General features: G+C 36.1%; 1 protein-coding gene across 1 annotated transcript in view; it reads right to left on the bottom strand.

Annotated features, from left to right (window-relative positions):
* The window catches only part of PPP3R1 (protein phosphatase 3 regulatory subunit B, alpha), a 69638-nt gene that overhangs the window by 31338 nt on the left and 11777 nt on the right, over nt 1-26523 (bottom strand). The window contains exon 2 of the mRNA NM_001270720.2: nt 3827-3866. Within this exon, the coding sequence (NP_001257649.1) occupies nt 3827-3866 (40 nt within the window). The remainder of the gene's footprint in view (nt 1-3826; nt 3867-26523) is intronic.

Below are 26523 nucleotides of genomic sequence, written 5' to 3'. Positions count from 1 at the left end.
AATAAAGCTGGAGACATCACACTACCTGACTTCAAACTATACTGCAAAGGCTACAGTAACTAAAACTGCATGATACCGGTACAAAGAAGATACATAAACCAAAGGAACAGAATAGAGAGCCCAGAAATAATGTTGCACACAAACAACCATCTCATCTTCAACAAAGCTGACAAAAACAATCAATAGGGAAAGGACTCCTCTATTCAATAAGTGGCACTGGGATAACTGACAAGCCATATGCAGGAGACTGAAATTGGACCCCTTTCCTTATGCCATATACAAAAATCAACCCAAGATAGATAAAAGACTTAAATGTAAAACCTAAAACTATAGAAACCCTGGAAGATAAGCTAGAAAATACCATTCTAGATACAGGATCTGGCAAAGATTTCATGACAAAGATGCCAAAAGCAATTGCAACAAAGACCAAAACTGACAAATCAGACCTAATTAAACTAAAGAGCTTCTGCCAAAGAAATCATCGACAGAGTAAACAGAGGACCTATGGAATGGGAGAAAACATCTGCAATCTATGCATCTGTCAAAGGTCTAATATCCAGAATCTCTAAGGAATTTAAACCTACAAGCAAAAAACCAAATAACTCATTAAAAAGTGGGCAAAGGACATGAACAGACACTTTTCAAAAGAAGGCATACATGCGGCCAATAATCATGAAAAAAATTCTCAACATCACTAATCATTAGAGAAATGCAAATCAAATCCAAATTAGATATTGTCTCATACCAGTCAGAATGGCTGTTACTAAAAAGTTAAAAAACAACAGATGCTGGTGAGGATGCAGAGAAAAGGGAATGCTTGCTTATACACTGCTGGTAAGAATGTAAATTAGTTCAGTCATTGTGGGAAGCAGTGTGGCTATTCCTCAAAGAACTTAAAACAATTACCATTTGACCCAGCAATCCCACTATTGGGTATATACCCAAATGAATATAAATCATTCTACCATAAAGACACGGACACATATATTTACATTATTCACAATAGCAAAGACATGGAATAAATCTAAATGCCCATCAACAGTAGACTGGATAAAGAAAATGAGCTACATATACACCATGGTATACTACACAGCCATAAAAACACGAGATCGTATCTTTTGCAACAACACAGATGCAGCTGGACACCATGATCCTAAGCAAACACAGGAACAGAAAACCAAATACCGCATCTTCGCACTTTTAAGTGGGATCTAAACAACAAGAACACATGGGAACAACAGACATCAAGACCTACTCCATGGTGGAGGGTGGGAGGAGGGAGAGGATCAAAAAATGAACTATCAGCTACTATCCTTATTACCTGGATGGCAAAATAATCTGTATACTGAATTCCCGCGGCAAACAGTTTAACAAACCTGCACATATACCCATAAACCTAAAATAAAAGTTAAAAATAAATAAATAAATGAGGTACACCTGTATTCCAAAACCTCAAAAAATTCAAAACCCAAAACATTTCTGGTCTTAAGATTTTTGGATAAGCGATACTCAACCTGTATTCCCTGTCCATAAGGAAGGTGTATAGTAAATTTGAAAGCTTCTGGCTCTAGAACATCGCACACACCACACAAATCCGTATCACGACCAGAATCCTACCAGCAGAAGCAGTAAAAATAGAAAAAGAACAATCTCCAACTCACTCTACCTTCCAAATCTCATGAGTATATCTGTGGCAGAAATAGAGTAACATTAAGAACTCTGACTGCAAGGAATCTGAGATATGCACTTATGAATTTTACAGTTTCTACATACTAGAAAGTCTGAATGATACTGAATATCTTTGGTAATATAACATGAAACTCTGGTTCCCACACCAACAAACATGGGAGAGTACAGAAGACAACCGAAGTAATTAAGGGAATGAAGTTGCTCAGAGAATATAAAGAAATCAGTATTTGAAAATGTAGGGTAAAGTGGGTGAGGAAAGAGTAGAGCAGATATGGCTAAATTAATAAAACTACAATGTATATGAACAGTGTAAACAAGGACTTAGAGGTATGAAGTCCTGGCCAGGCACGGTGGCTCATGCCTGTAATCCCAGAACTTTGGGAGGCTGAGGCGGGTGGATCACGAGTTCAGGAAATGGAGACCAACCTGTCTAACGCAGTGAAACCCTGTCTACTGAAAATATGAAAAATTATCCAGGCATAGTGGTATGCGCCTGTAGTCCCAGCTACTCAGGAAGCTGAAGCAGGAGAATCGCTTGAAACTGGGAGGTGGAAGTTGCAATGAGCTGAGATCACGCCACTGCACTCCAGCCTGGGTAAAAGCGCGAGACTCTGTCTTAACAACAATAAACATCACCAAGTCCTTATCTTGTATTAGCAAATACTAAATTATGAATATGTTGTTTTATATATCAATTAATTAGTGGTTTTTTAGACCTAACTCCTAACCCTAAGAGCTAACAGTAACCAAATAAAACTAAAATCTATATTGTAGTGGAAAATCATGAAGGGACCATCCTATATTTTTCAAAGGGATGGCAAAATGAACATGCCCTTGATGCAACATCCCATTAACAGGCTACCATCAAATTGGATATGGTAAGTAACCAGACCACTGGTCTAACCTAAGTATTTACAGAAAAAAAAAAAAAAAAAAAGCTTACTGGGATATTAATACAAGCAAATGAACTAATTCTAAATTAACATCCAATCTTTCAAACATTAAGTTTCTATCAAAGGCATATTTTAAAGGCCCTTTTCAAACTCAAAAAGAAGACATTTTAAACATTAAAAAAAGACTTCAGACAACAGACTTTTTATTCTGGAAGTTTGCTGTTCAGTCAGAGAATCACCCTCACCCCTCCCTAAAATGTGAAAAACAAAAAACTTGGTGATTCTAATTGTTCAAAAAAGAAAAAGCAAAAAAAACAAAAAATGGATTTAATGAATGTTGTATGCCTTGTATGTCTCTCCTTCCATAAAATATGGAAAGCTATACTTTTCAGCCCCAAACAGTGGCAGTTTGATGGAGCTACATAACTAGTTCTGGTCCATAAATATTAAATATGAGCACAAGTGATATAAATCATCTGTGGGCCAAGGCAAATAAAAGGACTGCCTGCAGGTCCTTGGATTTCCCTCTTCCTCAGCGATCTTGGGAACATGCATTAGAGATGATGGCTTTCCAAGACAATGGAGCCTGGATCACTGAGTCACCAAAGAGAAGACTTCCTACAAACCCACTTTGAAATTTCAGCTTGAAAATCTTCTGTTAGGTTAAGCCACTGAGATTTTGAGGTTTATTTATAAGTACAGCACAGTATAGATATTAGTAATAAAGATGTCTATTTAAAAAATGCTCCTGGCCGGGTGCATTGCCTCACTCCTGTAATCCCAGCACTTTGGGAGACCAAGGCTGGTGGATCACTAGAGTTCAGGAGTTGAAGACCAGCCTGACCAATATGGAGAAACCCCATCACTATTAATAATATTTTTAAAAATTGGCCAGGAGTGGTGGTGCACACCTGTAATCCCAGCTACTCCAGAGGCTGAGGCAGGAGAATTGCTTAAACCCAGGAGGCGGCGGTTGCAGTGAGCCAAGATTGTGCCATTGCACTCCAGCCTGGGCAACAAGAGCAAAACTCTGTCTCAAAAAAAACAAACAAACAAACAAAAAAAAGCTCCTACTCTGGTAACATAAGAAGACTATATGTCAAATTCACTATCCATTTTAAATAGTTAAAAGCTAACATTGCTACAGAGTAAATATACATCCCAGAGGTATATGATACACAAACAAGCACGCAGAGAGATGTGTGAATAAAACCAGCTCTTAATAACAAGAATATTTGACTTACAGTGTGAGCACATTTCCAAAGGATAACTTGCCTCATTTCCCTGGAGGGAAAAAAAAAATAATTAGTCATAAAATAGGCACAAATTTATTAAAAAAATTAAAACTAAATATTTTTAAGTCAAAAGAACATAGGGAAATAAGCCATAAAGTATTAATAAGACATCTATAAATTACATTTATGTTTTTTAGAAATACGTAAGAAAACAAATAATACTGTAGAAAGAGTTCTTAAATCCAACCCTTCTGATTTATGGTTCTGTCACTTAGGATTTATGTAAACATCTGACTGCAATATATTTTAAATATTTTCAAAATCCTAAATATATATCAAATTTTATATTTTATTACTATTATCCTTTGAGACAAAGTCTCACCCTGTCACCCAGGCTGGAGTGCAATGGCGCAATCTCGGCTCACCACAACCTCTGCCTCCTGGGTTCAGGCAATTCTCCCGCCTTAGCCTCCTGAGTGGCTGGGATTACAGGTGCCCACCACCACACCTAGCTAATTTTTGTATATTTAGTAGAGACAGGGTTTCACCATGTTGACCAGGCTGGTCTTAAACTCCTGACCTCAGATGATCCACCCATCTCGGCCTCCCAAAAGCAATTATAGGAGTGAGCCATCGTGCCCAGTTAAAATATGTCAAATTTAACATATTAGGGACAAAACAAGTCAATGCTCCAACTTGTCTTGCTGGGTAAACTGATTTTTCAATAGAGCTAAGAACAAAAACTCCCTTGCCAACTCTAACTGAAGAGTTTCCTGAGACTACAAAATGAGCTACTAAAAAGATAAAAACAGAAACCTGTTAACATTTTTCCCTGCATTGAAACATAATTTCCTCTATGCTGAGCAACTACATAAGAAAAATATTAATGGAAAAGTGATTATAACTTGACAGCCAGCCACTTGAAAACCATTTCAATTTTTTCTTTTAATATAAAGTTTTATTTCACGAACAGATCCTAATTTAACATAATTTATCTGAACTCCTAATTTATATATTAAAAAGAAGTAAAATCAACTATTCGTTTTCTATACTAGGATTTTATGTGAAATATATTTAAGAAAATAATCTGTTCTAGGAAAACTACAGACCTAGGTCAATGCCTACATTTAACAACTCTGGGAACTGGGTCCAGGGAGGTCAAATATCTGGTGCAAGTTCACACCATTTGATTAGCAGTGGAACCAAGAGTACTTCATTATTTTTTATTTTTTGGGGCGGGGGTGGGGTGGGGTGTCTTGTTCTATTGCCCAGGCTGGAGTTCAAGGGCACAATCTCAGCTCACTGCAACCTCTGTCTCCCGGGTTCAAGCAATTTTCCTGTCTCATCCAAGTAGCTGGGATTACAGCACCACCACACTCGGCTAATTTTTATATTTTTAGTAGAGACAGAGTTTCACCAAGTTGGCCAGGCTGGTCTCGAACTCCTGCCCTCAGGTGCTCTGCTCACTTCGGCCTCCCAAAGTGTTGGGATTACAGGCATGAGCCACCACACCCGGCAAAAGTAATTCTAAATTGAAAACAGTAAAAATCCCAAGTAGTATAACAGACTCACAGAGGTAGAATCATTAAGATCTTTAAAAAGGTCTACAGAATTAAAAGTAATATAAGTAATTATATTTAGTTTTTAAAGTTTTTAAAGTTCAGTGGTAAACTGAAAACCAAGCTTCCTATATTCTATTACCTAACCTTGACCCTGCCTAGAAATTAAATAGCAATAAGCATATGATTGCTATTAATATAAGGGTACCATTAACATTGGAATATTTAAATATATATCTTAGGAAGCTACTGAAAACCTAAAAATTTTTTTAGTATGACTATCTGGCTTTTAAACTCAACCTACCTTTAATCCTATGTAAACTTAAAGTCTAATCACATTCAATTAACTGACATGTTGCCAATAACTAGTCTTTTTCTTGCAAGTTATAGCAGATAACTGCATTTTTCCAGATCTGGTTAAATTATTATTAGGCCACCTTAAGTATAAAATATATGTTAAAGTGAGGATAAAAGAAAGCAAACATTAATAAAGCTTGATATTATTAATGAATAGAGACAGATTTCTGCTTATTTTGCACATTACTTAATTGATCTTAATAACCATACCATGATTCTTATCTTCACTGCCTTACACCCTCTTGCTTGTCTTAATTTTTCTTAACGCTTTTTTTCTTATTCCACACTACCTAAAAGTTTGTTTCTTGCAAGACTCTCAAGAGCATACTGATACCTTATTTACTAAACTTTGCACTGTCACTGTGAGATTTTTTTTTTAATGAGTACCATTACTGCTTTATATAAGTGAATGTAAAAAAGTGATTATGTGGTGGTTTCAAGCAAGATTTTAAAACTAGGTCCTTGTTTCTCCAGCCCACTGACCTTTACAGTGTTATCAATTCTTTATAAATGATACCATCTATCTCACCTATCTCTCTGTATCACTCCCAACTAAACAACATCCACAAGACCCAAGAACCAACCAGTCCAGGCTCCTAAGGACTTTTACATTAACAAGGAATATCTCATTTCGCTCCTAAACTTGGAATCCATATATCCAAAACATTATTGCAACCACAATCTGCCCCAAACTGACCACATCACATCCCTGCTAAAATTCAATAGCTCTCCACTGCCTCCAGGACAAAAACCAACACTCTTTAGGAAACTAAGTAAAGTCCTTTATTTAAGAGAACTCCTATCTCTGTACTCATTTTCCCAAGCAGCACCATCATCTCTACCCTACACCTCCCGCTTTTTATTCCAATTCTGTATTGCTTGAACTTTTACAGCAAGAATGTCTTCATAGATTACCTTCTATTCAAAAAAAGAAACCAAAGCCAAACATGGCAATATAATTTTGTCAATACAGCCAATATAATTTTGTTCCACGTTCAGTCTTCCTCATGCTTAGTCAATAGTAAAAATAGGAGTTTTGGAGACTCCCCTTTAGACCCCTCTCCCTACCCCTTCATGGTCAGCTTCTTAAGCTACCACCTGGGAGTACTACATTTATCAGTAATTGTTTCACTCAGGTTTGGCCTGTGGGCTATAGTTTATTGATCCCTGAACCTAATGCATAACAGCATTTAAACAAAAAATACACATCAGTCTGTAAATTATTATATCCGAATTAATTGTAAAAAAATGCATTTCTGAAGGTAAATTAGTTCTACCGTGAATTTCTAGCTGATAGGTCCAGTCTAGGGTTGGGAAATACTAAAGTAATGATAGATACTGTGACAGACACACCTAATAAGGTATTGACATTTACTGCTTAGAGAACCACTCAACTAAACAAAACCATAAAATTATGTCTAAATATCAAAAAAGTTCTAAAGCTAACATGTTTCACGTTTATGTAAGAAAGCTTGAGGAATTCAAACATCCTGCCACATGACCAAGTTACTGACAAAAATCACTTGATGATGAGGTCCATAAATAAATCCATTGGCCTAAAGTTCAAGACAGACTTTCCTTACACTATGCTGATTTAAAAATTCAGTAACATCTGCCCATGAAGGAGAAATGCTATACAAACCACTTTACAAATATAAAAAACCAGTAAATCAGAAAAATTGTATCAAACAACATTTTTCAGACATTATCTGTGATCGCCTACATAAAAAAGCCGAAGAGGTAAGCCCTTAGGATCTATGTTCCAGCTTGTTATCTGAAGAAAGTTTTCAGGTTGCAGGACAGGAAGGGGGAACAGAAACACAGTCCTGTGATGTTATCGAATTGAAAAGTCAGAGATACATGAAATTCAGGTGGCCAAGGAGGTTAAACATGTGAGGAAGAATACTTAGAAAAGGGAGATGCATGAGAAACCTTTGGAGATCTTCTGCATAAAAGTCTCCTCCAGTCTCTGCCTAAGTTTGAGAGGAAACTTCCCAAGTCCAGAAAAAGAACTAGTAGCAGGTTGAATAACTTTTGGGAGTTTGCACAGTGCAAGGATAGTTCATGATCTCATGGGCCAGAATGGAGAAACTTTTAAATACACAGAGAACTGGGTCCAGTCCTCAGAATGGCTATACTGGCCATGAATTAAAGGCTGTCCTGGACTTACCTTAAGAAAGATAGAAAGCAAGTCTCAGAAAGATCAGATTTGGGTCTCAGTAACTTAAGTACATGACAAATTCTTACGCTCTAAAGGAATAAAACAAAATCTAGCACAATGGCATAAAATTCACAATGTATGACATCCAATATAAAACATAATAGGATGCTACAAAATGGATGAACCTTAAAAACACTATGGTAAGTAAAAGAAGCCAGACACAAAAGGCCACATATTTTATAATTCCATTTATAAGAAACACTCTGATTAAAAAAAATATACAGAAACAAAATACAGAGATTGGTGGGTGCTAGTTGCTAGGGGCGGGGAGGAATGGTGAAGAAGTTTTGGCTATGGGGTTTCCTTTCAGAGTGATGAAAGTATTTTCAAATAACACAGAGGTGGTGTTTGCACTACATTATAAATGTACTAAATGCCAGCCTGTGCAACATGGCAAAATACCATCTCTACAAAAAATACAAAAAAAGGCTGGGCATGGTGACTCATGCCTGTAATCCCACCACTTTGGGAGGCTGAAGCGGACAGATCACTTGAGGTCAGGAGTTCAAGACCAGCCTGGTCAACATGGTGAAACCATCTCTACTAAAATTACAAAAATTAGCTGGGCATAGTAACGGGTGCCTGTAATCCCAGCTACTCAAGAGGCTGAGGCAGTAGAACTGCTTGAACCTGAGAGGTAGAGGTTGCAGTGAGCAGAGATCATGCCACTGCACTCTACCTGAGCAGCAGAGTGAGACTCCACCTCAAAAACAAAAACAAAAACATTAGCCAGGCATGCTGGCAAGTAACTACAGTCTCAGCTACTCAGGAGGGTACGGTGAAATGACTGCTTGAGTCTGGGAGGTCAAGGGTACTGTGAGTCCTAAGTGTTACCACTGCACTCCACCCTGGGCAACCAAGCAAAACTTTGTAAATAAATTGTCACTGAACTGTTCACTTTTAAAACGATTTTGTTATATGAATTTCAAGTCAATAAAACATTTTATATGCTGTTTAAAGAAATAATGGCCAGCCTGGCATGGTGGCTCACGGCTGTAATCCCAGCACTTTCGGAAGTCAAGGTGGGTGGATCACAAAGTCAGGAGTTTGAGACCAGCCTGACCAACAGGGTGAAACCCCCTCTCTACTAAAATACAAAAATTAGCCAGGTGTGGTGGTGCGTGCCTGTAATCCCAGCCATTTGGAAGGCTGAGACAGGAGAATCATGTGAACCCAGAAGGCAGAGGTTGCCGTGAGCGGAGAACATGCCACTGCACTCCAGCCTGGGCACCAGAGCGAGACTTCATCTAAAAAACAAAAAGGAAAAAAAAAAAAAGAAAGAACGGCCCAAAATCTTCCAAATTTGATGAAAACTTTAAATCCCCAAATCCAAGTTCAATGAATTCCAAGTAGAAGAAACATCAAAAAACACATATAATAATCAAATTGCTGTGACACAAAAAATCCAAAATATAATCAGGGAGGAAAACAGATAAACTACATACATATGACAAAATGACTACAGCATATTTCTTCTTAGAAACACCAAGGACATGAAACAATGGAATCTGTTTAGTGTCAAAAAAAAAAAAAAAAAAAAACTATCAGTTTTTATATCCAGCAAAGTATCTTTCAAGTATTAACGCAAATGCTTTTTCCAGATAACAAAAAAACTGGAAAAAAAAAAAAAAAGATTAGGCTCCAACATACCAAAAAAAAAGGTCAAAAGAAAATACTTCAGGCAGAAGAAAAACGATACCAGATGGAAATCTAGATTCTAGACCAAGAAATGAAGAATATCAGAAATGGTAAATGGTAAGTATAAAAGACATTTTTCTCATTTTTAAATGTCTTTAAAACATGACTATTTAAAAACAAAAATAACGTACTGCAGGGTATATAAAGTAAACATATGACAACAACACAAAAGGGTAGAGAAAAAAATGGATGGAGGCTGCTGTCAAATACTGTATCATTATTTGAAGGTAGAGCATGGTATATTAAAGCTGTATATTGTAAACTCTAAAAAAACTTTTAAAAGGAGACAAAATAAAATGGTATCATTGGGATGGTTAATTTTGTGTCAACCTAACTGGGCCAAAGGATACTCAGATCTCCAGCTAAACATTATTTCTGAGTGAGAATCTGCTAGGGTGTCTTTAGAAGAGATTAACATCTGAACTGGTGAACTAAGTAAAACACTGATTGGATAACATCCTAACCGTCGAGTACCTGAATAGAACAAAAAGTCAGAAGACTGAATTAGTTTTCTGCCTGTCTGAGTTGCAAAGTCAAGCTTTTCCTTCCTCAATGCTCCTGGTTCTCAGGCCTTCAGACTCAAGAGTAGAATTCATACCATCTGCTCTTTAGCTCTCATGCCTTCAATCTGCAGCACCCGCTTTCCAGGGTCTCTAGCTTACAGTCAGCAGGAAGAGACTTCTTAGCCTCCATAATCGTGTGAGGCAATACCATATAGTAAATCTTTCCAGACATATGTATCTTACTGGTTATTTCTCTGGAGAACCCTGACTAATACAACCAGAAAGAATACTCAATACAAAGAAAGGCAGGCAGGTACAAAGAAACAAAAAGCAAATGAGAAAAACTAGAAAGTAAATAGCAAGATGGCAGATTTAAATGCAAACGTTTTGAGAATTATACATTTCATAATGTAAAAAGAGTCATGAGAAAGATGAAGTCCAAAAAACATACCAATCCTACACAAATTATTTCAGAAAGCAGAAAGGAAAGGTCCTGAACTCATTTTATAAAGCCAGCATTACTATGCTGCCAAAATCAGACAATATTACAAAAAAAGAAAACTACAGTCAGGCATAGTGGCTCACACCTGTAATCCTAACACTTGGGGGAACCAAGACAGAAGGATCACTTGAAGTCCGGAGTTCAAGACCAGCCTGGCCCACATGGTGAAATCCATCTCTATTACGAATACAAAAATAGTGAGGCGTGACAGTAGGCACCACCTATAATCTCAGATACTAGGGAGACTGAGGCAGAAGAATCGCCTGAACTTGGAAGGTAGAGGTTGCAGTGAGTCGAGATTGCACCACTGCACTCCAGCTTGGGGGCCAGAGCGAGACTGTCTCAAAAAAAAAAAAAAAAAAAAGTTATAAAGCTAGTCATCAAAAGAGTGGTACTGGTGTGAAAACAAAGATCAATGAAACAGAACACACACACACACACACACACACACACACACACACACAATTTTCAAAAAAGGTTTCCAGGTAATTAAATGGAAAAAAAAAAAAAAACCCAACAACAACTTTGCAATAAATGATGTATAAGGTCCCAAATCAACAACCTCTGGATAAGATTTAACTAGGTGGCCCTGACCTGTAAGAGCCCTTTAAAAGCAATTTTCCCTGTGTGGTCTGAGGTGAAAGTGAGAGTCAAAGCAGGAGAGGAATTCAACACAAGGGAAGTGGAGAGGCCACATGGCATTGAATGCAGGCAGCCTGGAGGGGATGAGAGTGACTTCTAATGAACAGGAACAAGGAAATAGAGCTCAAGCCATAAGAGCTGAATTCTGCCAATAACCTGAAAGCTTGGAAAGTAGACTTCCCCAGAACCTCCAAAGGAGAACTCAGTTTTGATGGCATCTTAATTTCAGCCTTGCGATACTCTGAAGGGAACTCAGTCATGCAGAGGTGAGCTTCTGGTCTATGGAACTATGAAGTAATAAATAAGTGCTGTTTTAAACCACTATGTTTATGGGAATTTGTTACACAGCAACATAAAACTAATATCCAGACACACAGTGTATGTGGCTAAAAGTAAAAATATTGACATACCAAGTACTGGTGAAGATGTAGAGCAAATGCAAATTTTATATATTGCTAGTGGGAACTCAAAATTCTACCGTCATTTCAGAAAAGAGTGTGTTAGACTCTTAAAATATAAACAGAAATGAAAACACGTCCACACAAAAATGTATACTCACATGTCCACAGCAGCTTTATTCTTAATAGAAAAATCTGGAAACAACCTAAATGTCTTCAACTGGTGAACAGATTAACTGTCATATCCAGACAATGGAGTACTATCCAGAAATGAATAGTAAAAGACTAATACACCCAACAACATAAATGAATCTCAAAAGCAATATGCTAAGTGAAAGAAATCACAAAAAGCTATGTGCTGTATGGTTCCATTTATAAATGCTACAAAAAACAGACTATAGTAAATGAAAGTTCAGGGGTTCTGGGCTAGAGGGGGAGAGCAGGAAGTGAATGTAAAAGGGTACCAGGTAACATTTTAGGGTGACAGACCTATTCTACATCTTGACTATGGTGACTATACAACTATACACATTTATCAAGGCACATTAACTACACTTAAAACTAGTTAGTTTTTATTATAGGTAAGTTGTACCTCCTCAATAAAGCTAATTTTTAAAACTCAATATATTAAGAACCTTAGTCCCAAGTATAACGCAATTGCTTAATACCTAATTTAAGTCTCCAGTTAAGAAACCATCTCACTTTCTTTAAAGTAATAAAGTTTTACACGTCATATTATTCAAAATTCAAAAACTATATGGGTTTATAAGACATATACACATTTCAAGGTAACATGTTCATAGCAAATAACATTTTCCAGATTAATCTTACAAAATCATGAGAAACCAAAAACTATTTACAATTATAGTACTCTTGACATTTATAATTCATCCCTCAGTCTCCTTCTCTGATTTTAAATTCCATGAAGGTACCAACTGTCTTATTACCTTTTGATATCCTTTGCCAGATTTTAACACTGTCCTAAATTTACTTTAAAGGGAAGAATTTGATTAGGTGCATGGTAAAAGTCTGGAACAGTTTAAGTCCCATTTAAGCATCAATGTGTTAAAGTATAAGGTTTAGTAAGGGCATTAGAAGACCTGAATTCTTAAAAGTCCAGTTATTAAAGCACTTAAGATTTTCTCTTTTGTTTTGATGCTCACTTTTCATAATGAGTATTAAACACTTGGATCTGTATACATTTGAAATAAGCAGACAGTACTGTAATACTGAAGCAATATTTATAGCTCACAAAGAGTCTATAACCAAACAAGGAAATGTTGTCATCTCTTAAAGTCTACTAGATAAAGATAAATGTCTAAATATTCTGCCTGTATATCCTTTGAAATATTCAAAGCTTTACAAAATATATCTATAAAATCTATTTTTATTCTCTCAAACTTTGTCACTTTAAGATCAAAGTGACTCTAAACCAAAGAGATTCAAGTTTTTTCATTTCTTGGCCAGAAAATTTCTTTAGATAATATTTTCCTGATTCCTACTGATTTGATCCCAAAACTAACAATCGTAATAGAATATTTTTTAAATGTTGAACATGAACCTGAAAAATAAGTTATCTTAGGAATCAATCCAAATGACTCCACCTGCTGAAAGACAGCTTGATGACTGCCCAATTAATGTAATTATTATAATGAAATTAATTTTTTATAGGGAAAAGTCACTGATCATCTTAGTAACTGTTCTAGAGCAGATTCCCTTAGTCTTAAGAAATATAAAGCAAAAGGTGTGAAACCATAGATGCAGGAATGTCGCTGACAGGGAATGAAAATTTCAAATAACAGAAACAGGAAATAAAAACCAATGATACCAATGACAGATCCAAACTTCTTTACTGATTTTAGGAGAAAAAAACACTAAAAATTTCTAGTCTGAGAAATGCTGCCATAATTACAATCTATAACTTGCTTGAATACATCCAGCAAATGTCTGAAAGCACATAATATGTTAACTATTTTAAAGATTCTATTACTCACTTTGACAGTTAAAATGACACCTAAATTACCACACCTGTCTTTCCTTCTACTACCTAATGTTAACCACAATTTTTGTGTTTATCTTTTACTGTGTACAACTTTGAACTTATTTATTAATTAGTACTATTATTTTTGTAGATTTCTTTAAAATTTTCTAAGTAGATAGTCATAACATCTGCAAAGAGGATACGTTTTTCTTCTTTCCAATATATATGCCTTTATATTATTTTCCTGCCTTACTGCACTGGCTAGAACTTTCAGCACTATCTGAAAAGGGCAAAAATCCTTGCTTTGTTACAGATCTTACAGAGAAAGTACTCAGTCTTTTGCCATTAAGTATAATGTCAGCTATAGACTTTCACAGATGTTCTTTATCCAACTGAGAATATTTCCCTCTATATTTTTCCAAGTTTTTGTTTTGTCTTGGGTTTTATTCTTTAGCCTGTTAATATCATTATACTAAGTTTCAAATAGTGAACCAGCCTCACACTCACAAAACCATAACTGATTATGGTGTATAATTTTTTTGAAACAGTATTTAACTCTATTTGTTAATGTTTTAAGGATTTCTGCATTTACACTTGACATGAGGATGTCATTTGAACTGTTTTCCCCACCTACATGAAGTGTCATTTCTCTCGTGCTGATTTAAAGACTTATTTTCTTAAGTTTGACTTCGATATATCTTGGTCTGGATGTCTATGGGTTTATCCTGTTGAACACTGACTTGGTGTTTTTAAACTGCAGCTTGGTTTTTTTAACTGTCTGGGTTTATCCTGTTGAACATTGACTTGGTTTTTTAAAACTGTAGCTTTAGGTCTTTTGCAAAATTTTTAGCCATTATTTCCTTAAGTACTCTTTCAACCCACCCTTTTCCCTTCCTCTCCTTCTGTGACTCCAAAGACACAAGTGTTAAATCTTTTTATAGTCTCACAGTTCCCTGAGGCTTTGTACATTTCTTTTTTCAGTCTGTTTTCTGTTGTTCAGATTGGGTAACTACTTCTACTTGCTAGTTCACTGATCTTTCCTCAGTGTGCTCTACTTGCTGTTAAGCCTACTCACTGGGCTACTGTATTGGTTATTATAGTTTTCAGTTCTAAAATTATGATAAGGTCTTTATATATGTCTTCTATTTCTTTGCTAAGATTTCCTATTTTTTTCTTGTTTCATGTATGTCAGTTGTTTTCTCTGAAGCTTGTTCATTTTTCAGAAAATGTGTGCCAAATACTCAAGTGTGAATAATAGATTGTATTAGTTGTTCTCTCCTGTAGTTTTGGTATTCTATGAAAAAAAGCAGCTAGTTCAGCTTACAAATCACCCAACTGCTTGTTTTTCCTCAAAACTACTAATACAATTTCATATGTACAAGTAGTGCTTTATAGTTTTATCATTTCATCAGAGAATATTTAAAATATGTGTAATTAATGGTTGAGATTTAACAAAGTACTGCTTCATCAGTGATATTCTTAAGCAAAACTGGTGTTTTGTAAAACCACAAGTACACAGCAATGAAGAATACAACTTCTAGTAAAGTACGTTGTTTCTGTTTTGATTCATGCTCAGGTACCAGCAAGTTTTATTAATGATTGCTTTTGCACCATCAATACAAATAAAAATACAGTAAAAACAAAAAATGTTTTAGTATTAGTATGAAAACAGTTTTCCCCTCGTGTGCTTTCTAGAAAGTATAATGGGGCTCCCCAAGTATCCATGAACCACTCTGAAAACTGCCAATCTAATCTTAAGATCTTATTTGGCCAGGCACAATGGCTCACACCTGTAATCTCGGCACTTTGGGAGGCTGAGGCAGGCGGATTACCTGAGGCCAGAAGTTCAAGACCAGCCTGAACAACACGGCAAAACCCCGTATCTACTTAAAAAAAAAAAAAGAAAGAAGAAAGAAAATTGGCCGGGCGTGTAATCCCAACCACTCAGGAAGCTGAGGCTTGAACTTGGGAGGCAGAGGTTGCAGTGACCCGAAATCACACTATTGCACTCCAGCCTGGGAAACAACAACAAAATTTTATTTAGATTTTGCCATTAGGGAATATCAACATGTAAAAAACTGAAAGAGAAATCTATCAAAGGAAACACATACAGCAACAGAACCAGTAGACTATGCAACTACTCTATTTGTCCTAATATTCTACTATAGTTCTCTTTTTTTTGTTGTTTTGTTTTGAGACAGTCTTCCTCTGTCACCTAGGCTGGAGTACAGCAGTGCGATCTTGGCTCACTGCAACCTCCACCTCCCAGGTTCAAGCAACTCTCTTGTCTCAGCCTCTTGAGTAGCTGGGATTACAGGCATGCACCACCATATCCAGCTAATTTTTGTATTTTTAGTAGAGACAGGGATTCACCATGTTGACCAAGCTGGTCTCAAACACCTGACCTTGGATGATCCCCCTTCCTCCGCCTGCCAAAGTGCTGGGATTACAGGCGTGAGCCATCACACTTGGCCTCTATTATATTTCTAGAATAATATTCTGTATTATCCTATAATACATATCATAAAGATATCCTGGCCAGCCCTGATGGCTCATGCCTGTAATTTCAGCATGAGCTGAAATTCAGACTTTAGGAGTCTAAGGGAGGAGGATTACTTAAGGCCAGGAGTTCAAGACCATTCTGGCCAACACGGCAAACCCTAAATTTTGTATTGAAAATAAAAAAATTAGCCAGCTATGGTGGCACACGCCTGTAATCCCAGTTACTCGGGTGGCTGAGGCATGAGAATCACTTAAACCCATGAGGCAGAAGTTGCAGTGAGCCGAGATCACACCACTGCACTTTAGCTTGGGTAACAGAGCTGAGACTGTCTTCCCCCACCCTCGACAAAAGTCCCGTAGTATTCTCTATAGCAAAAACAAAAACAATTGCCATGTCTCTCTTTAAATTATGACAAGGCTTTCATTCTGTATGTCTTTCATAGCTGACACTTGTAGAGTACCAGCCAATTACCTTATAAACTGCCCCTCAGCAGGTTTGTCTGATGCTTCCTCGTATTTAGATACAGATACAGATTATACACTTCTTTGTAGAAGACCAGAGGAGTGGAAACTTGTTCTCCCCAACTATCAAAGGGCAGATAATGCTGATTCTTCTCATTACTGGTAACATTACCTTTGATCACTTAGTTGTATCTGCTAAGTTTCTGTACTATAAAGTTATATTTCCCCTTTTGAATTTAGTATCTTGTAAGAAGATATTTTCAGACTACGTAAATATCCAAGTTACTCCTCAACTCTACCAATGATTTTAACATCCATTGATGATTTTTGACTGAGTCAATTATATTAATGATGTCTGCCATGGTAGGCAGTTTCTAAGATGAACACTACCTTCTGGTGTTCATGGCCTTGTATAATCCCCTCTCTCCCTGTCTAACCTGCTTTCAACCAACGGAGTAAGACAATAACAAAGGGGATGATACTTCTGTTATTAGGTTACAGAAGATTGTGCTTTCTATTTTGTTAATAGTTGCTATTGCTTTCTCAGTTTGCACACTTTGATGAAGTTTATTAAGCAAGAAACTGAGGGTGGCCTCCAGCCAACAGTCCATGAGGAACTGAATGCTGCTAACCACCAATAAGTCAGTGTAAAAGTGGATCCATCCCCCAGTCAAACCTCTAGATGAGACTGCAGACCCAGTGCCAAATCCTTGATGTCAGCTTTGTGAGACCATGAAGCAGAGGACTCAGCTAAGCCCATTATGTACTGTGAAATAACAAATGTGTGTCATTTTAAGCCATTACACTTTGGAATAGTTATAGAACAATAAGTAACTCAAGTATCAAGTAACTGTCATATTTTAACTTTCTAATTCCAACATTCTTTCAACATTTATGACTTGACTTCCTCCTATAAAGTGGTTTTTCTTTCTTCTCCATTTCTGAATGTGTATATTTACATATTTTAGTGTAGATTCATGGATTTTCTGTCAATGGGTTATAATCATTTATCAGTATTATCTAATTTGATGCCTAAATTATTCCACATAGGGCCAGTGGTAGTCCCTCCTATTCAGGCTGGTCCCTGTGTTCTTTTTACATATCCACATCATTCTCTGAGCACTTCCAGAGAAGTAACTTCTGGCACCAGATGTTCCAAACACACACTGTACTTTCCCTGCCCCAGTCTGGAAACCACCTATTCTCCAAGGACCTCTATATCCTTTTAGTAGATAATGGTTAATAGTATCTTTTGACGAAGGGAAATCCTTAATTGTAATGTAGTCTAATTTATTTACTTTTTATTTCACATTACAATTAATCTCTAACATGATTACTGTTTTACTGAGCTGTCTAAATAGAACTTTTAATATATAAATCTGTATCTGTTTATATTGTTTTATGAATATTCTGAAGTATTTTTTATACATGCAAAGAGGACAAGAGCCTGCTATTTGTACCCTTCTTTGAAACTATTAATAAAAAGGAAAGTAGAAAATGCTCATGTGCAAAACAATATGCCAGGTATAATAAAAGTATAAAAATTGCAGAATTTTAACCCCTCCCCCAAACATACAATTTTGAAATTGTAGGGGTCTACAGATATCCAGGTGGACATATCCAGCAAGTACTCAGAGAATCTGCATTCAGGCAAAAGATCATGGCTAGAGATACAACTTTGGAAATTATCAGCGTATAGAGAGATGGTAACCTTTCTCATCCAGGGAAAAGTTAATAAAAAATGGACAATGGATCAAAATAAGTAGAATATCACGTTTAAAGAATTAAAATAGAGAAATTCACTAAAGACAAAGCAATTAATTAAATACAGGAAGAGAACCAGTTAAATATGGTTCCTTTCAAAAAATCTGTTGTTTTTTGAGACAGAGTCTCACTCTGTCACCCAGGCTGCAGTGCAGTGACATGATCTTGGCTTACTACAACCTCTGTCCATCCCAGGCTCAAGTGATTCTCCTGCCTCAGTCTCCCAAGTAGCTAGAATTACAGGCAGATATCACAACACCTGGATAGTTTTTGTATTTTTAGTAGAGACGAGGTTTCATCATGTTGGCCAGGCTAGTCTCGAACTCCTGACCTCAGGTAACCCACCCATCTTGGTCTCCCAAAGTGTTGGGATTATAGGCATGAACCACGCCTGGCCTCTATTCTATAAGTTTTAGTATTCAACTATGGCTCTGTCATAGTCTATATTATTCTATAATGCTTTCTTATACCATAAAAGAATATTAAGGATGTATGTTCTGTTATGAATATACATATATATATTTTACTTCAAGAATTCATACTCTAGCAACATTCTAGAAATCAAATAGAAAAATGCTTAAGTAGGAAAGGGTTAAGAGTAGCAAAAAGGACAAAAATTATTTCCAATTTTTTGGTAGGTTCAGACTTACTATAAATCATACTAAAAGCAAGGTGTAAGTTTAATTTTTTTCTGTAACAACTTCAAGCTATGTAGGTTGCTAGACAAATTACCAACTTTAGCCCTGCAAACTATCTTTAAAATGACCTTAAGAAGTGAGGTTTTCGAAATGAACTGCTGATCTACTATAATATAAAATCACAAGTACTTTCTTATTTACTGAACACACAAAAGCAGACCACATTATTCTGAATCTCTCTCTCATAGAAAAGACCTAAATTAAATACAAAGAGATGTTTCCACACATGGCATCAGTTTCTCATTACCTCACCACTACGTTGCAAGCTCCATGACAGCAAAGCACTTGGGTGTTCTGTTTACTCTTCAGATCATGATACAGAAAAAACAATAAATGTTTTTGAATTATCATTAAATATGCTTTTATAAGTACTTATTAAGTAAATCCCTTTTATTTCTTTGGGAAAACATACTGACTTCAGAACAACTGGTGCATAAGCTTTAGATATAGTCCACTTGCACGTTGATCTTCCTCTGCAGGCCAACCCTCAATTTTTCTAGGAATGAGGCTACCAACATTTAGGTAAATTCTCGAAATACAATTATGTCCAAAAAAGTAAGAATAATATTTTACAAACTGCTTAGTGCACTGTAAGCAATCAATTAATAAATCCAAATATTCAAGATTAGCACCGTACTCCCAACGGTTTATTTTCCAAATAGCAATAAATACATGGCAAAATCTTTATTAAAGCTGAGATTTTTTTTTAAGTCTATAAACAAAAAAATCTGGTAATTTTTTTCTTCTGGTTTTCTTCTAACCATGTAATTTCTTTTCTACTATTCTTTAAGTTCTAAAATGCTTCAGATACCTCAGATAAACTAATTTAAATTTCAATGACTTCTTTCAAACGAAGTTGCTTTCTTAAGTTTCAAAGATTTTTTTTTAGGTGGAAACTAATGGATGTAAAAAGTAATCCTTAAAAGTTAACTCTGTGACTATAAATATGAATGGAAAAAAAGGGAAGTTAACATTTACTCAATACAAAAACTGTGAAGTAACATTTACATGCTGAGCATTCTATCAGAGACTTTACATACATTATCTCATTTATCCTCCAAACAATCCCCTGGGTAAATAGAGGTATCAAAAAGCTTAAGCAGCTTGCACAAGGTCACGCAGCCGGTAGTGGTAGAGACCAAATTTGAACTCCAGCTAATATAAATCCCCTAACATTCTTACCAACATATCATGAAGCCAGACTTTCTGTATTATATAAGAGGAGCAAGAAGTTATTGCAGCCATTTTCTTCTCATCTTAGAACACTTAAATTCAAGTAGCTAGTTACTGCCAACTCACACTGGCATAGCAATTTTAAATGTCTTCCATATATCTAAAACAGCAGGGACAATCACAGAAACATGATAGTGAGAGAGTGTGAGATAGGTGAAGAACGCTAAGAAGAGGAATAAATAGATGAAAAATGTGAAATACTATTTCATGGAAACTTTACAACAACTTACTGCAGGTAGCAATGATAACTTGGTACTACTTTCTAATTTAAAAACATACATAATAACCTACTCAAAAACCAGAAAATCTTATATGTATGGCATTTTCAATAATTATAATTGAGAAAGTAATCTCAAAATAGGAAATAAAGTCCCGGCAATGGGACAGTTCAGATGATGGTAAGACACCATGCTGACTATGGCCACAGGAAATAACTGAAGTAGAGAGAAAACTACAGGTTAGTAAAATGGAGGTGGTCAACAAACACTAAAGCTAGAATGTCCATAAAGATGTAAAGTGATACTGGAACACAGAGGGAAAGTGTGAGACAAGTACGTAAAGTTTGAATGAAAAACTGAGTAATGGGACAGATTTTAGATAGCAATGAGAACAGATAAATAAATGGCTTAGCAGGAAAAACGAAGAAGAATCTATTATGGGACAGCAAGCTATGGTCCCAGGTCAATAAGCCTACCACCTATTTTGTTTTTATTACAGCTTTATTGAGATATAATTTATATACTATACAAACATCCATCTAAAGTATACAACTCAATGGTTTTAGTATACTCTTATTATTGTGCAATCATCACCACAATCAAATTTAGAGCATAAGTATTACCTCAAAAAGTCTGTATCTACTGGCAGTCACTCCTCAACTCCCTCTCAGCCTAGCCCTAAGTAATCACAAATCTACTTTCTGGCTCTACATATTTGCCTATTCTGAATATTAAATACAAATGGAATTGTAACATATATGATTCTTTATGGCTGGCTACTTTGTATCTTCAAGGTTAATCTAATGTGTTGTAACAAGTATTAACACACTTCTTTTTACTGGTGCACATTTCATTCGTATGTACCTACCACATTTATCTATTCATCAGTTAATAGACATCTGGACTGTTTCCATTTTTGGCCATTATGAATAGTGTTATTATCAACATGCATGTCCAAGTGTTTCACTTCATTTCACATGTTTCATTTCTTTTATATACCTAGGAATGGAATTACTAGGTCACACGGTAACTCTATGTTTAACATTTTGAGAATTATTTTCTAATGCAGTTATAAACATTTACATTCCCACTAGCAATGTAGGAGGATTCCAATTTCTCCACATCCTTAACAATACTTATCAGTCTTTTTTATTATAACCATCCTAGTGGGTGTGAAGTGTTATCTCATTGACATTTTGATTTGCAATTCTCTAATGACTAATGATTTTGAGGATCTTTTCATGCACTACAGACGTTTGCATATCTTCTCGAAGAAATATCTACTCAGATCCTTTGTCCATTTTTAAATTGTCTTTCTATTGCTGAGTTATAAGAATTATTTATATATCCTAGACAGAAGTTTCTTACCAGATATATTTTGAGAAACTCACTGTTTCTGTGAATTGTCTTTTTATGTCCTTTGAAGCTTAGATTTGTTAATTTTGATGATGTACAATTTATCTTGTTTCTTTCATTGCCTGTGGTTTTGGTACCATATATTAAGAAACTACCCGTCACCTGCACTTGTAAAGTTTTACTGACATACTACCATGCTCATTCATATATGTATTGTCTATAGCTGCTTCACACTACAATGGCAGAGTTGAAACGCTGCAACAGACTGTTTGGCTCGCAAGCCTAAAATATTTATTATCTGGTCCTTTGCAGAAACAGCTTTCCAACTCATGGTCTAAAACAATGCCAGCAACTCTTAATTACCTCTAACCTAAAATGGACAGCTATGCTTCACTTGATAGAGTTTCAGGGGAGATAAAACAAACCTTCAGAGAGGAAGCAGAATTTTGGTTATGGTAAACTAGCCAATTATTCTGGTGAGGAGAATGACAACATGAGGAGACAGCTATGTACTGGTAAGGGTAGAAGTCAGTATAACATCAGAGGCCAGATACAGTTTTACTATTCACAATGCTATCAGTAATCTGGGACCCTTATTAAGAGTACCTAATAAAATACTGATGAGGTTGTTTTCACTAGCATAAGGCCTAGACTCTGGTGATGGAAGATAACCTAGGGCCAGGTTATAAAAACTTAAATGCCAGAGTAACAAATGTGGCCTTTTTCTAGTATGGAAAAGCCACTGAAAATACAATTAAACCTAATGAAAAACCTTCTATGAGACTTTTTAGAAAGTTTTGCTCCCTAATAAATATTTAAAGAAGCAGTCCCTGCTCTTCTTCGGCCAGATGATGGTGTCTAAAATTGGGGCAGCCCTCTGCTGACATGCAGAGGAGCTTTAAAGTAAGCAGGACTTATGTCCTTGATGAAACTGAACTGATGAACCAACCCTGTAACTCTCTGGCTCTGAGCTTCTCTTTCTGTGAAATAACAAGTTGCTTATGAAAGTCACTTTTCGTTAGGTATTGTTACTTGTAGCCAAAAATACCCTGATATATTCTCCACTTTGTTAATCAGTACATTTCTGACAATGGGCTACACAGAAATTGGGATTATGAAACCTAGACCTGCTAAGAATACTACATACTGGTTTCTAGTAGTTCAACTGATTCTTTAAAAAATGTAAACAGAATTTTACAATTTATCAAACATCTTAATTACCTACATCAGAGCTCACAAGAATTGTGAATCAGGCAATCTCGTGGTCATTTTACAAATATAACTTTTTTTTTAATTTAGAGTACTCCCAAACAGGCCTTCCAAATCCATATCCCAATCTTGCTCTACCATACCATGTTACTTTTCATAATATCAATTAAATTTACTGAAAAGCAATGTAATCAACAACAAAATTATAGTATTCTTTCAGCACTGAACAATTGCTTGACATTATACAATTCCATGAGCAATGTAACCAGAATGAATAATAAAATGCCCAAACAGCTGCTACATGTTAAGTTCAAACAGGACAAGCAGGATAGCCAGAAGAAATCTAACGCTTTATAATAGCTACTGAAGCACTTACTGTAATATTTCTCTCCCCACACCTGACTCAATCCATGCTAAGTTTCTGGGGCTGTATCTTTTCTTCATTCATCTTTATAAGTAAAATTATGTTTGATATATCCAGTAAGTGAATATTAAATGTTCACTAAATGAAGGATATCAAAGATGTAGACTTGCACTAACACGTTATTAACTGTTCTGGAATCTCCAGAACAACAACAAAAGGTTACGATAAATTGGCTTAGGTAACCACTGTTCATAAATTTTGAGTTTCCTTTATTTACGAAAATGCTTACTTAACCTTTACAAATGAAAGTAACACCCTGACACCTAAGTCTCTACTCAGATATGTAATAAGAATTCGGAAGCATAAAAGAAGCTCTCTTTAAATCAATAGCAGTTTCCTTTCTGGTAGCTCTCCCATTTGTGCCTAACACATTGGGGGTTTTCTAAACATTTATGTTTAGAAAAGGTCTCCCTAGTCCTAGACAATAAATATACCTTAGCTCCATTGCACGTCTGCATTAGGTGACAGATACCACAACAGGGACTAGACTTACAAAGATGAAAAAAATGCATCCACTGCCCTCAAGGAGCCAACAGCTTAGGAGGGCAGGCAATCAAACATAATGAAACATGGAATGAACCACAGTGAAAGTTACTTACAAATGGCCATTAACTGCTTGGGAGACTTAGGTATAGTTTCACAGAATGCCATTGTGGATCTTGATGTTTGCCAGACAGAGAAAGGGGAGGGACACACAGACAGAAGAAAGAGTTCAAAGGTACCAATAAGTGAAAAAGGACCAGGCATTTGAGAAAGCTGCAGTTTGAACTAATTACCTAGCCTAAATTTGGCCTGCGGATGCCTCTGTACTTGAGTTCTTACATAGCTACAAGGATGGCTAGAAATAAGGGTCAGAGCATGAGTGTCAAGCAAAACAGTTTAGATTTTTAATTCTGGAAGATGACTTTTAAATGAAAGCACTGACACAAGATTTCCACATTCAAAGAAAAACTCTCATGCCCTGACTTTTAAATGAAAGCACTGACACAAGATTTCCACATTCAAAGAAAAACTCTCATGGCAATATGTAAGGCAGAATGAAGAAGAAAGAAACTACAGGCAAAAAGAAAAAAGTATTAAGTGGGCTATCAAAAAACCCAAGTGAGAAACAAACAGAAGCACAACAATGTCAGTGGCAATGGGGATGAAGCAGCAGCTGATTCAAGACGCACTGGGGGATCTAAATGAAAAGACATGTTTGCTATATAACATGGTACTTATGTTCCTGAAAAAACCTCATGTCCTTAAAAACACCCATTAAAAATAACATGGCTTAAGGAAAATTCAGTCCAGAACAGACACTTAAAACCTATCTAACTTTGTAACCACAGTACTAACAAAAACAATATCCTATTAGAAATATTAACATAAAGATGGGTTGAATAATAAACATAATAAAAGACTTTTTAAAGGTAAGATGAAAGTAACAGAAAAATGTGTAAGGGGTATTTGAAGCAAAGTTAATAAAACAAGGAAAAAATGCATAAAGATCTAGAAGAATTGTGCAGTCAAACGTTCCAACACAGATAAATAGCCAATATAAGTCAAGAGGAAAAATGTGTACTAAATGGACAGTATACAGTACCATATTCTGTAGCTTTCAGCTGTGTTAGTATACTCTGAATTTATCTACCATCACTTGGTAGCATAAGGCATTAATATGCTGGGAATATTATGTTTCCATTTACTGATAGAATATAAGACAATCTGTGTTACAGAAATAAACAGTATACGAAGTACAACTGATAACTGCCAAGACTTAGTAGTGACGAGATGAAAAAGTGTGACTGTACAAGGTTTTCAGGTAAAAGTGCATGGATAGATACTGTTTCCATTAAGAAAAAAATAGTAAAGACTAATGAAACATCAATATGAAGAAGATAAAAAATGAATGTGGTTTTGGTTATATTTCACTGAGTCTGAGGTGTCTTAGAAACATCCTTATTCAGACAGTATCCAGTAAGCAGAACTATGGACTGGAGAACAGAATGATGTGGGCTAAAATACATGAATTAATTATCAGTACACAGGAAATACATGAAACTTTGAGTGGGGGAGAGAAATTTGTGCATTTACTCAACAAATATTTACTGAATTTCTATAATGTGTAGGTTCCTATGCCAGCAGCAGTGGTATATAAAAGTCATTAAATTAGCCTAAATTTGGCCTGCGGATGCCTCTGTACTTGAGTCCTTACATAGCTACATCCTGGCTTAGAAAACCAACTGAAAAACCAAGAGTACACAGATGGTCCCTAACTTAAAGTGGTTTCACTTAACGACTTTCAACTTTAGAAGGGTACCCATACAGCCATTCTGTTTTTAACTTTCAGTACAGTATTTGATAAATTACATGAGTATATAAATAATAATTACGAGTATATAAGCTTTGTGTTATCTATTTTGCCAACTGTAGGTTAATGTAAGTGTTCTAAGCTAAGGTGTACATTAGGTGTATTCAATGCATTTTCAACTTACAATGGGTTTATGAGGATGTAACCCCAACATAAGTCAAGGGGCATCTGTAATTTTTAACACCGTGAGTCTCAGTCAATTACGACAGCTGAGAGTCAGTCAATCGCAGGCAACCAAAGATTCAAATAAGGCAAATGACCTGTAACCAATTAAGCTCTGTACCTCACTTCTGTCTCATACTTGACTTCTGTTTTCTATCTATAAATATTACCTGACCATGTTGCTGGATGAAGTTCTTAGATCAGTTGATTCTGAGACTTACCCCATATGCCAATTCTTCTTTCTCAAATTCTGCTAAATTGAACTTGTATAAAGATTGTCTTCTGGGGGGGTGGGCTCATGCCTGTAGTCTTTGGGAGACCAACGTGGGTGGATCACAAGGTCAGGAGTTCAAGACTAGCCTGGCCAAGATGGTAAAACCTCATCTCTACTAATACAGAAATTGGCCAGGCATGGTGGTGGGCGCCTGTAATACCAGCTACGCGGGAGGCAGAGGCAGAGGCTG

The sequence above is a fragment of the Callithrix jacchus genome, chromosome 14 (assembly GCF_049354715.1).
Source record: "Callithrix jacchus isolate 240 chromosome 14, calJac240_pri, whole genome shotgun sequence".
NCBI classification, from domain to species: domain Eukaryota; kingdom Metazoa; phylum Chordata; class Mammalia; order Primates; family Cebidae; genus Callithrix; species Callithrix jacchus.
This window is presented reverse-complemented; position numbering and strand designations above follow the sequence as displayed.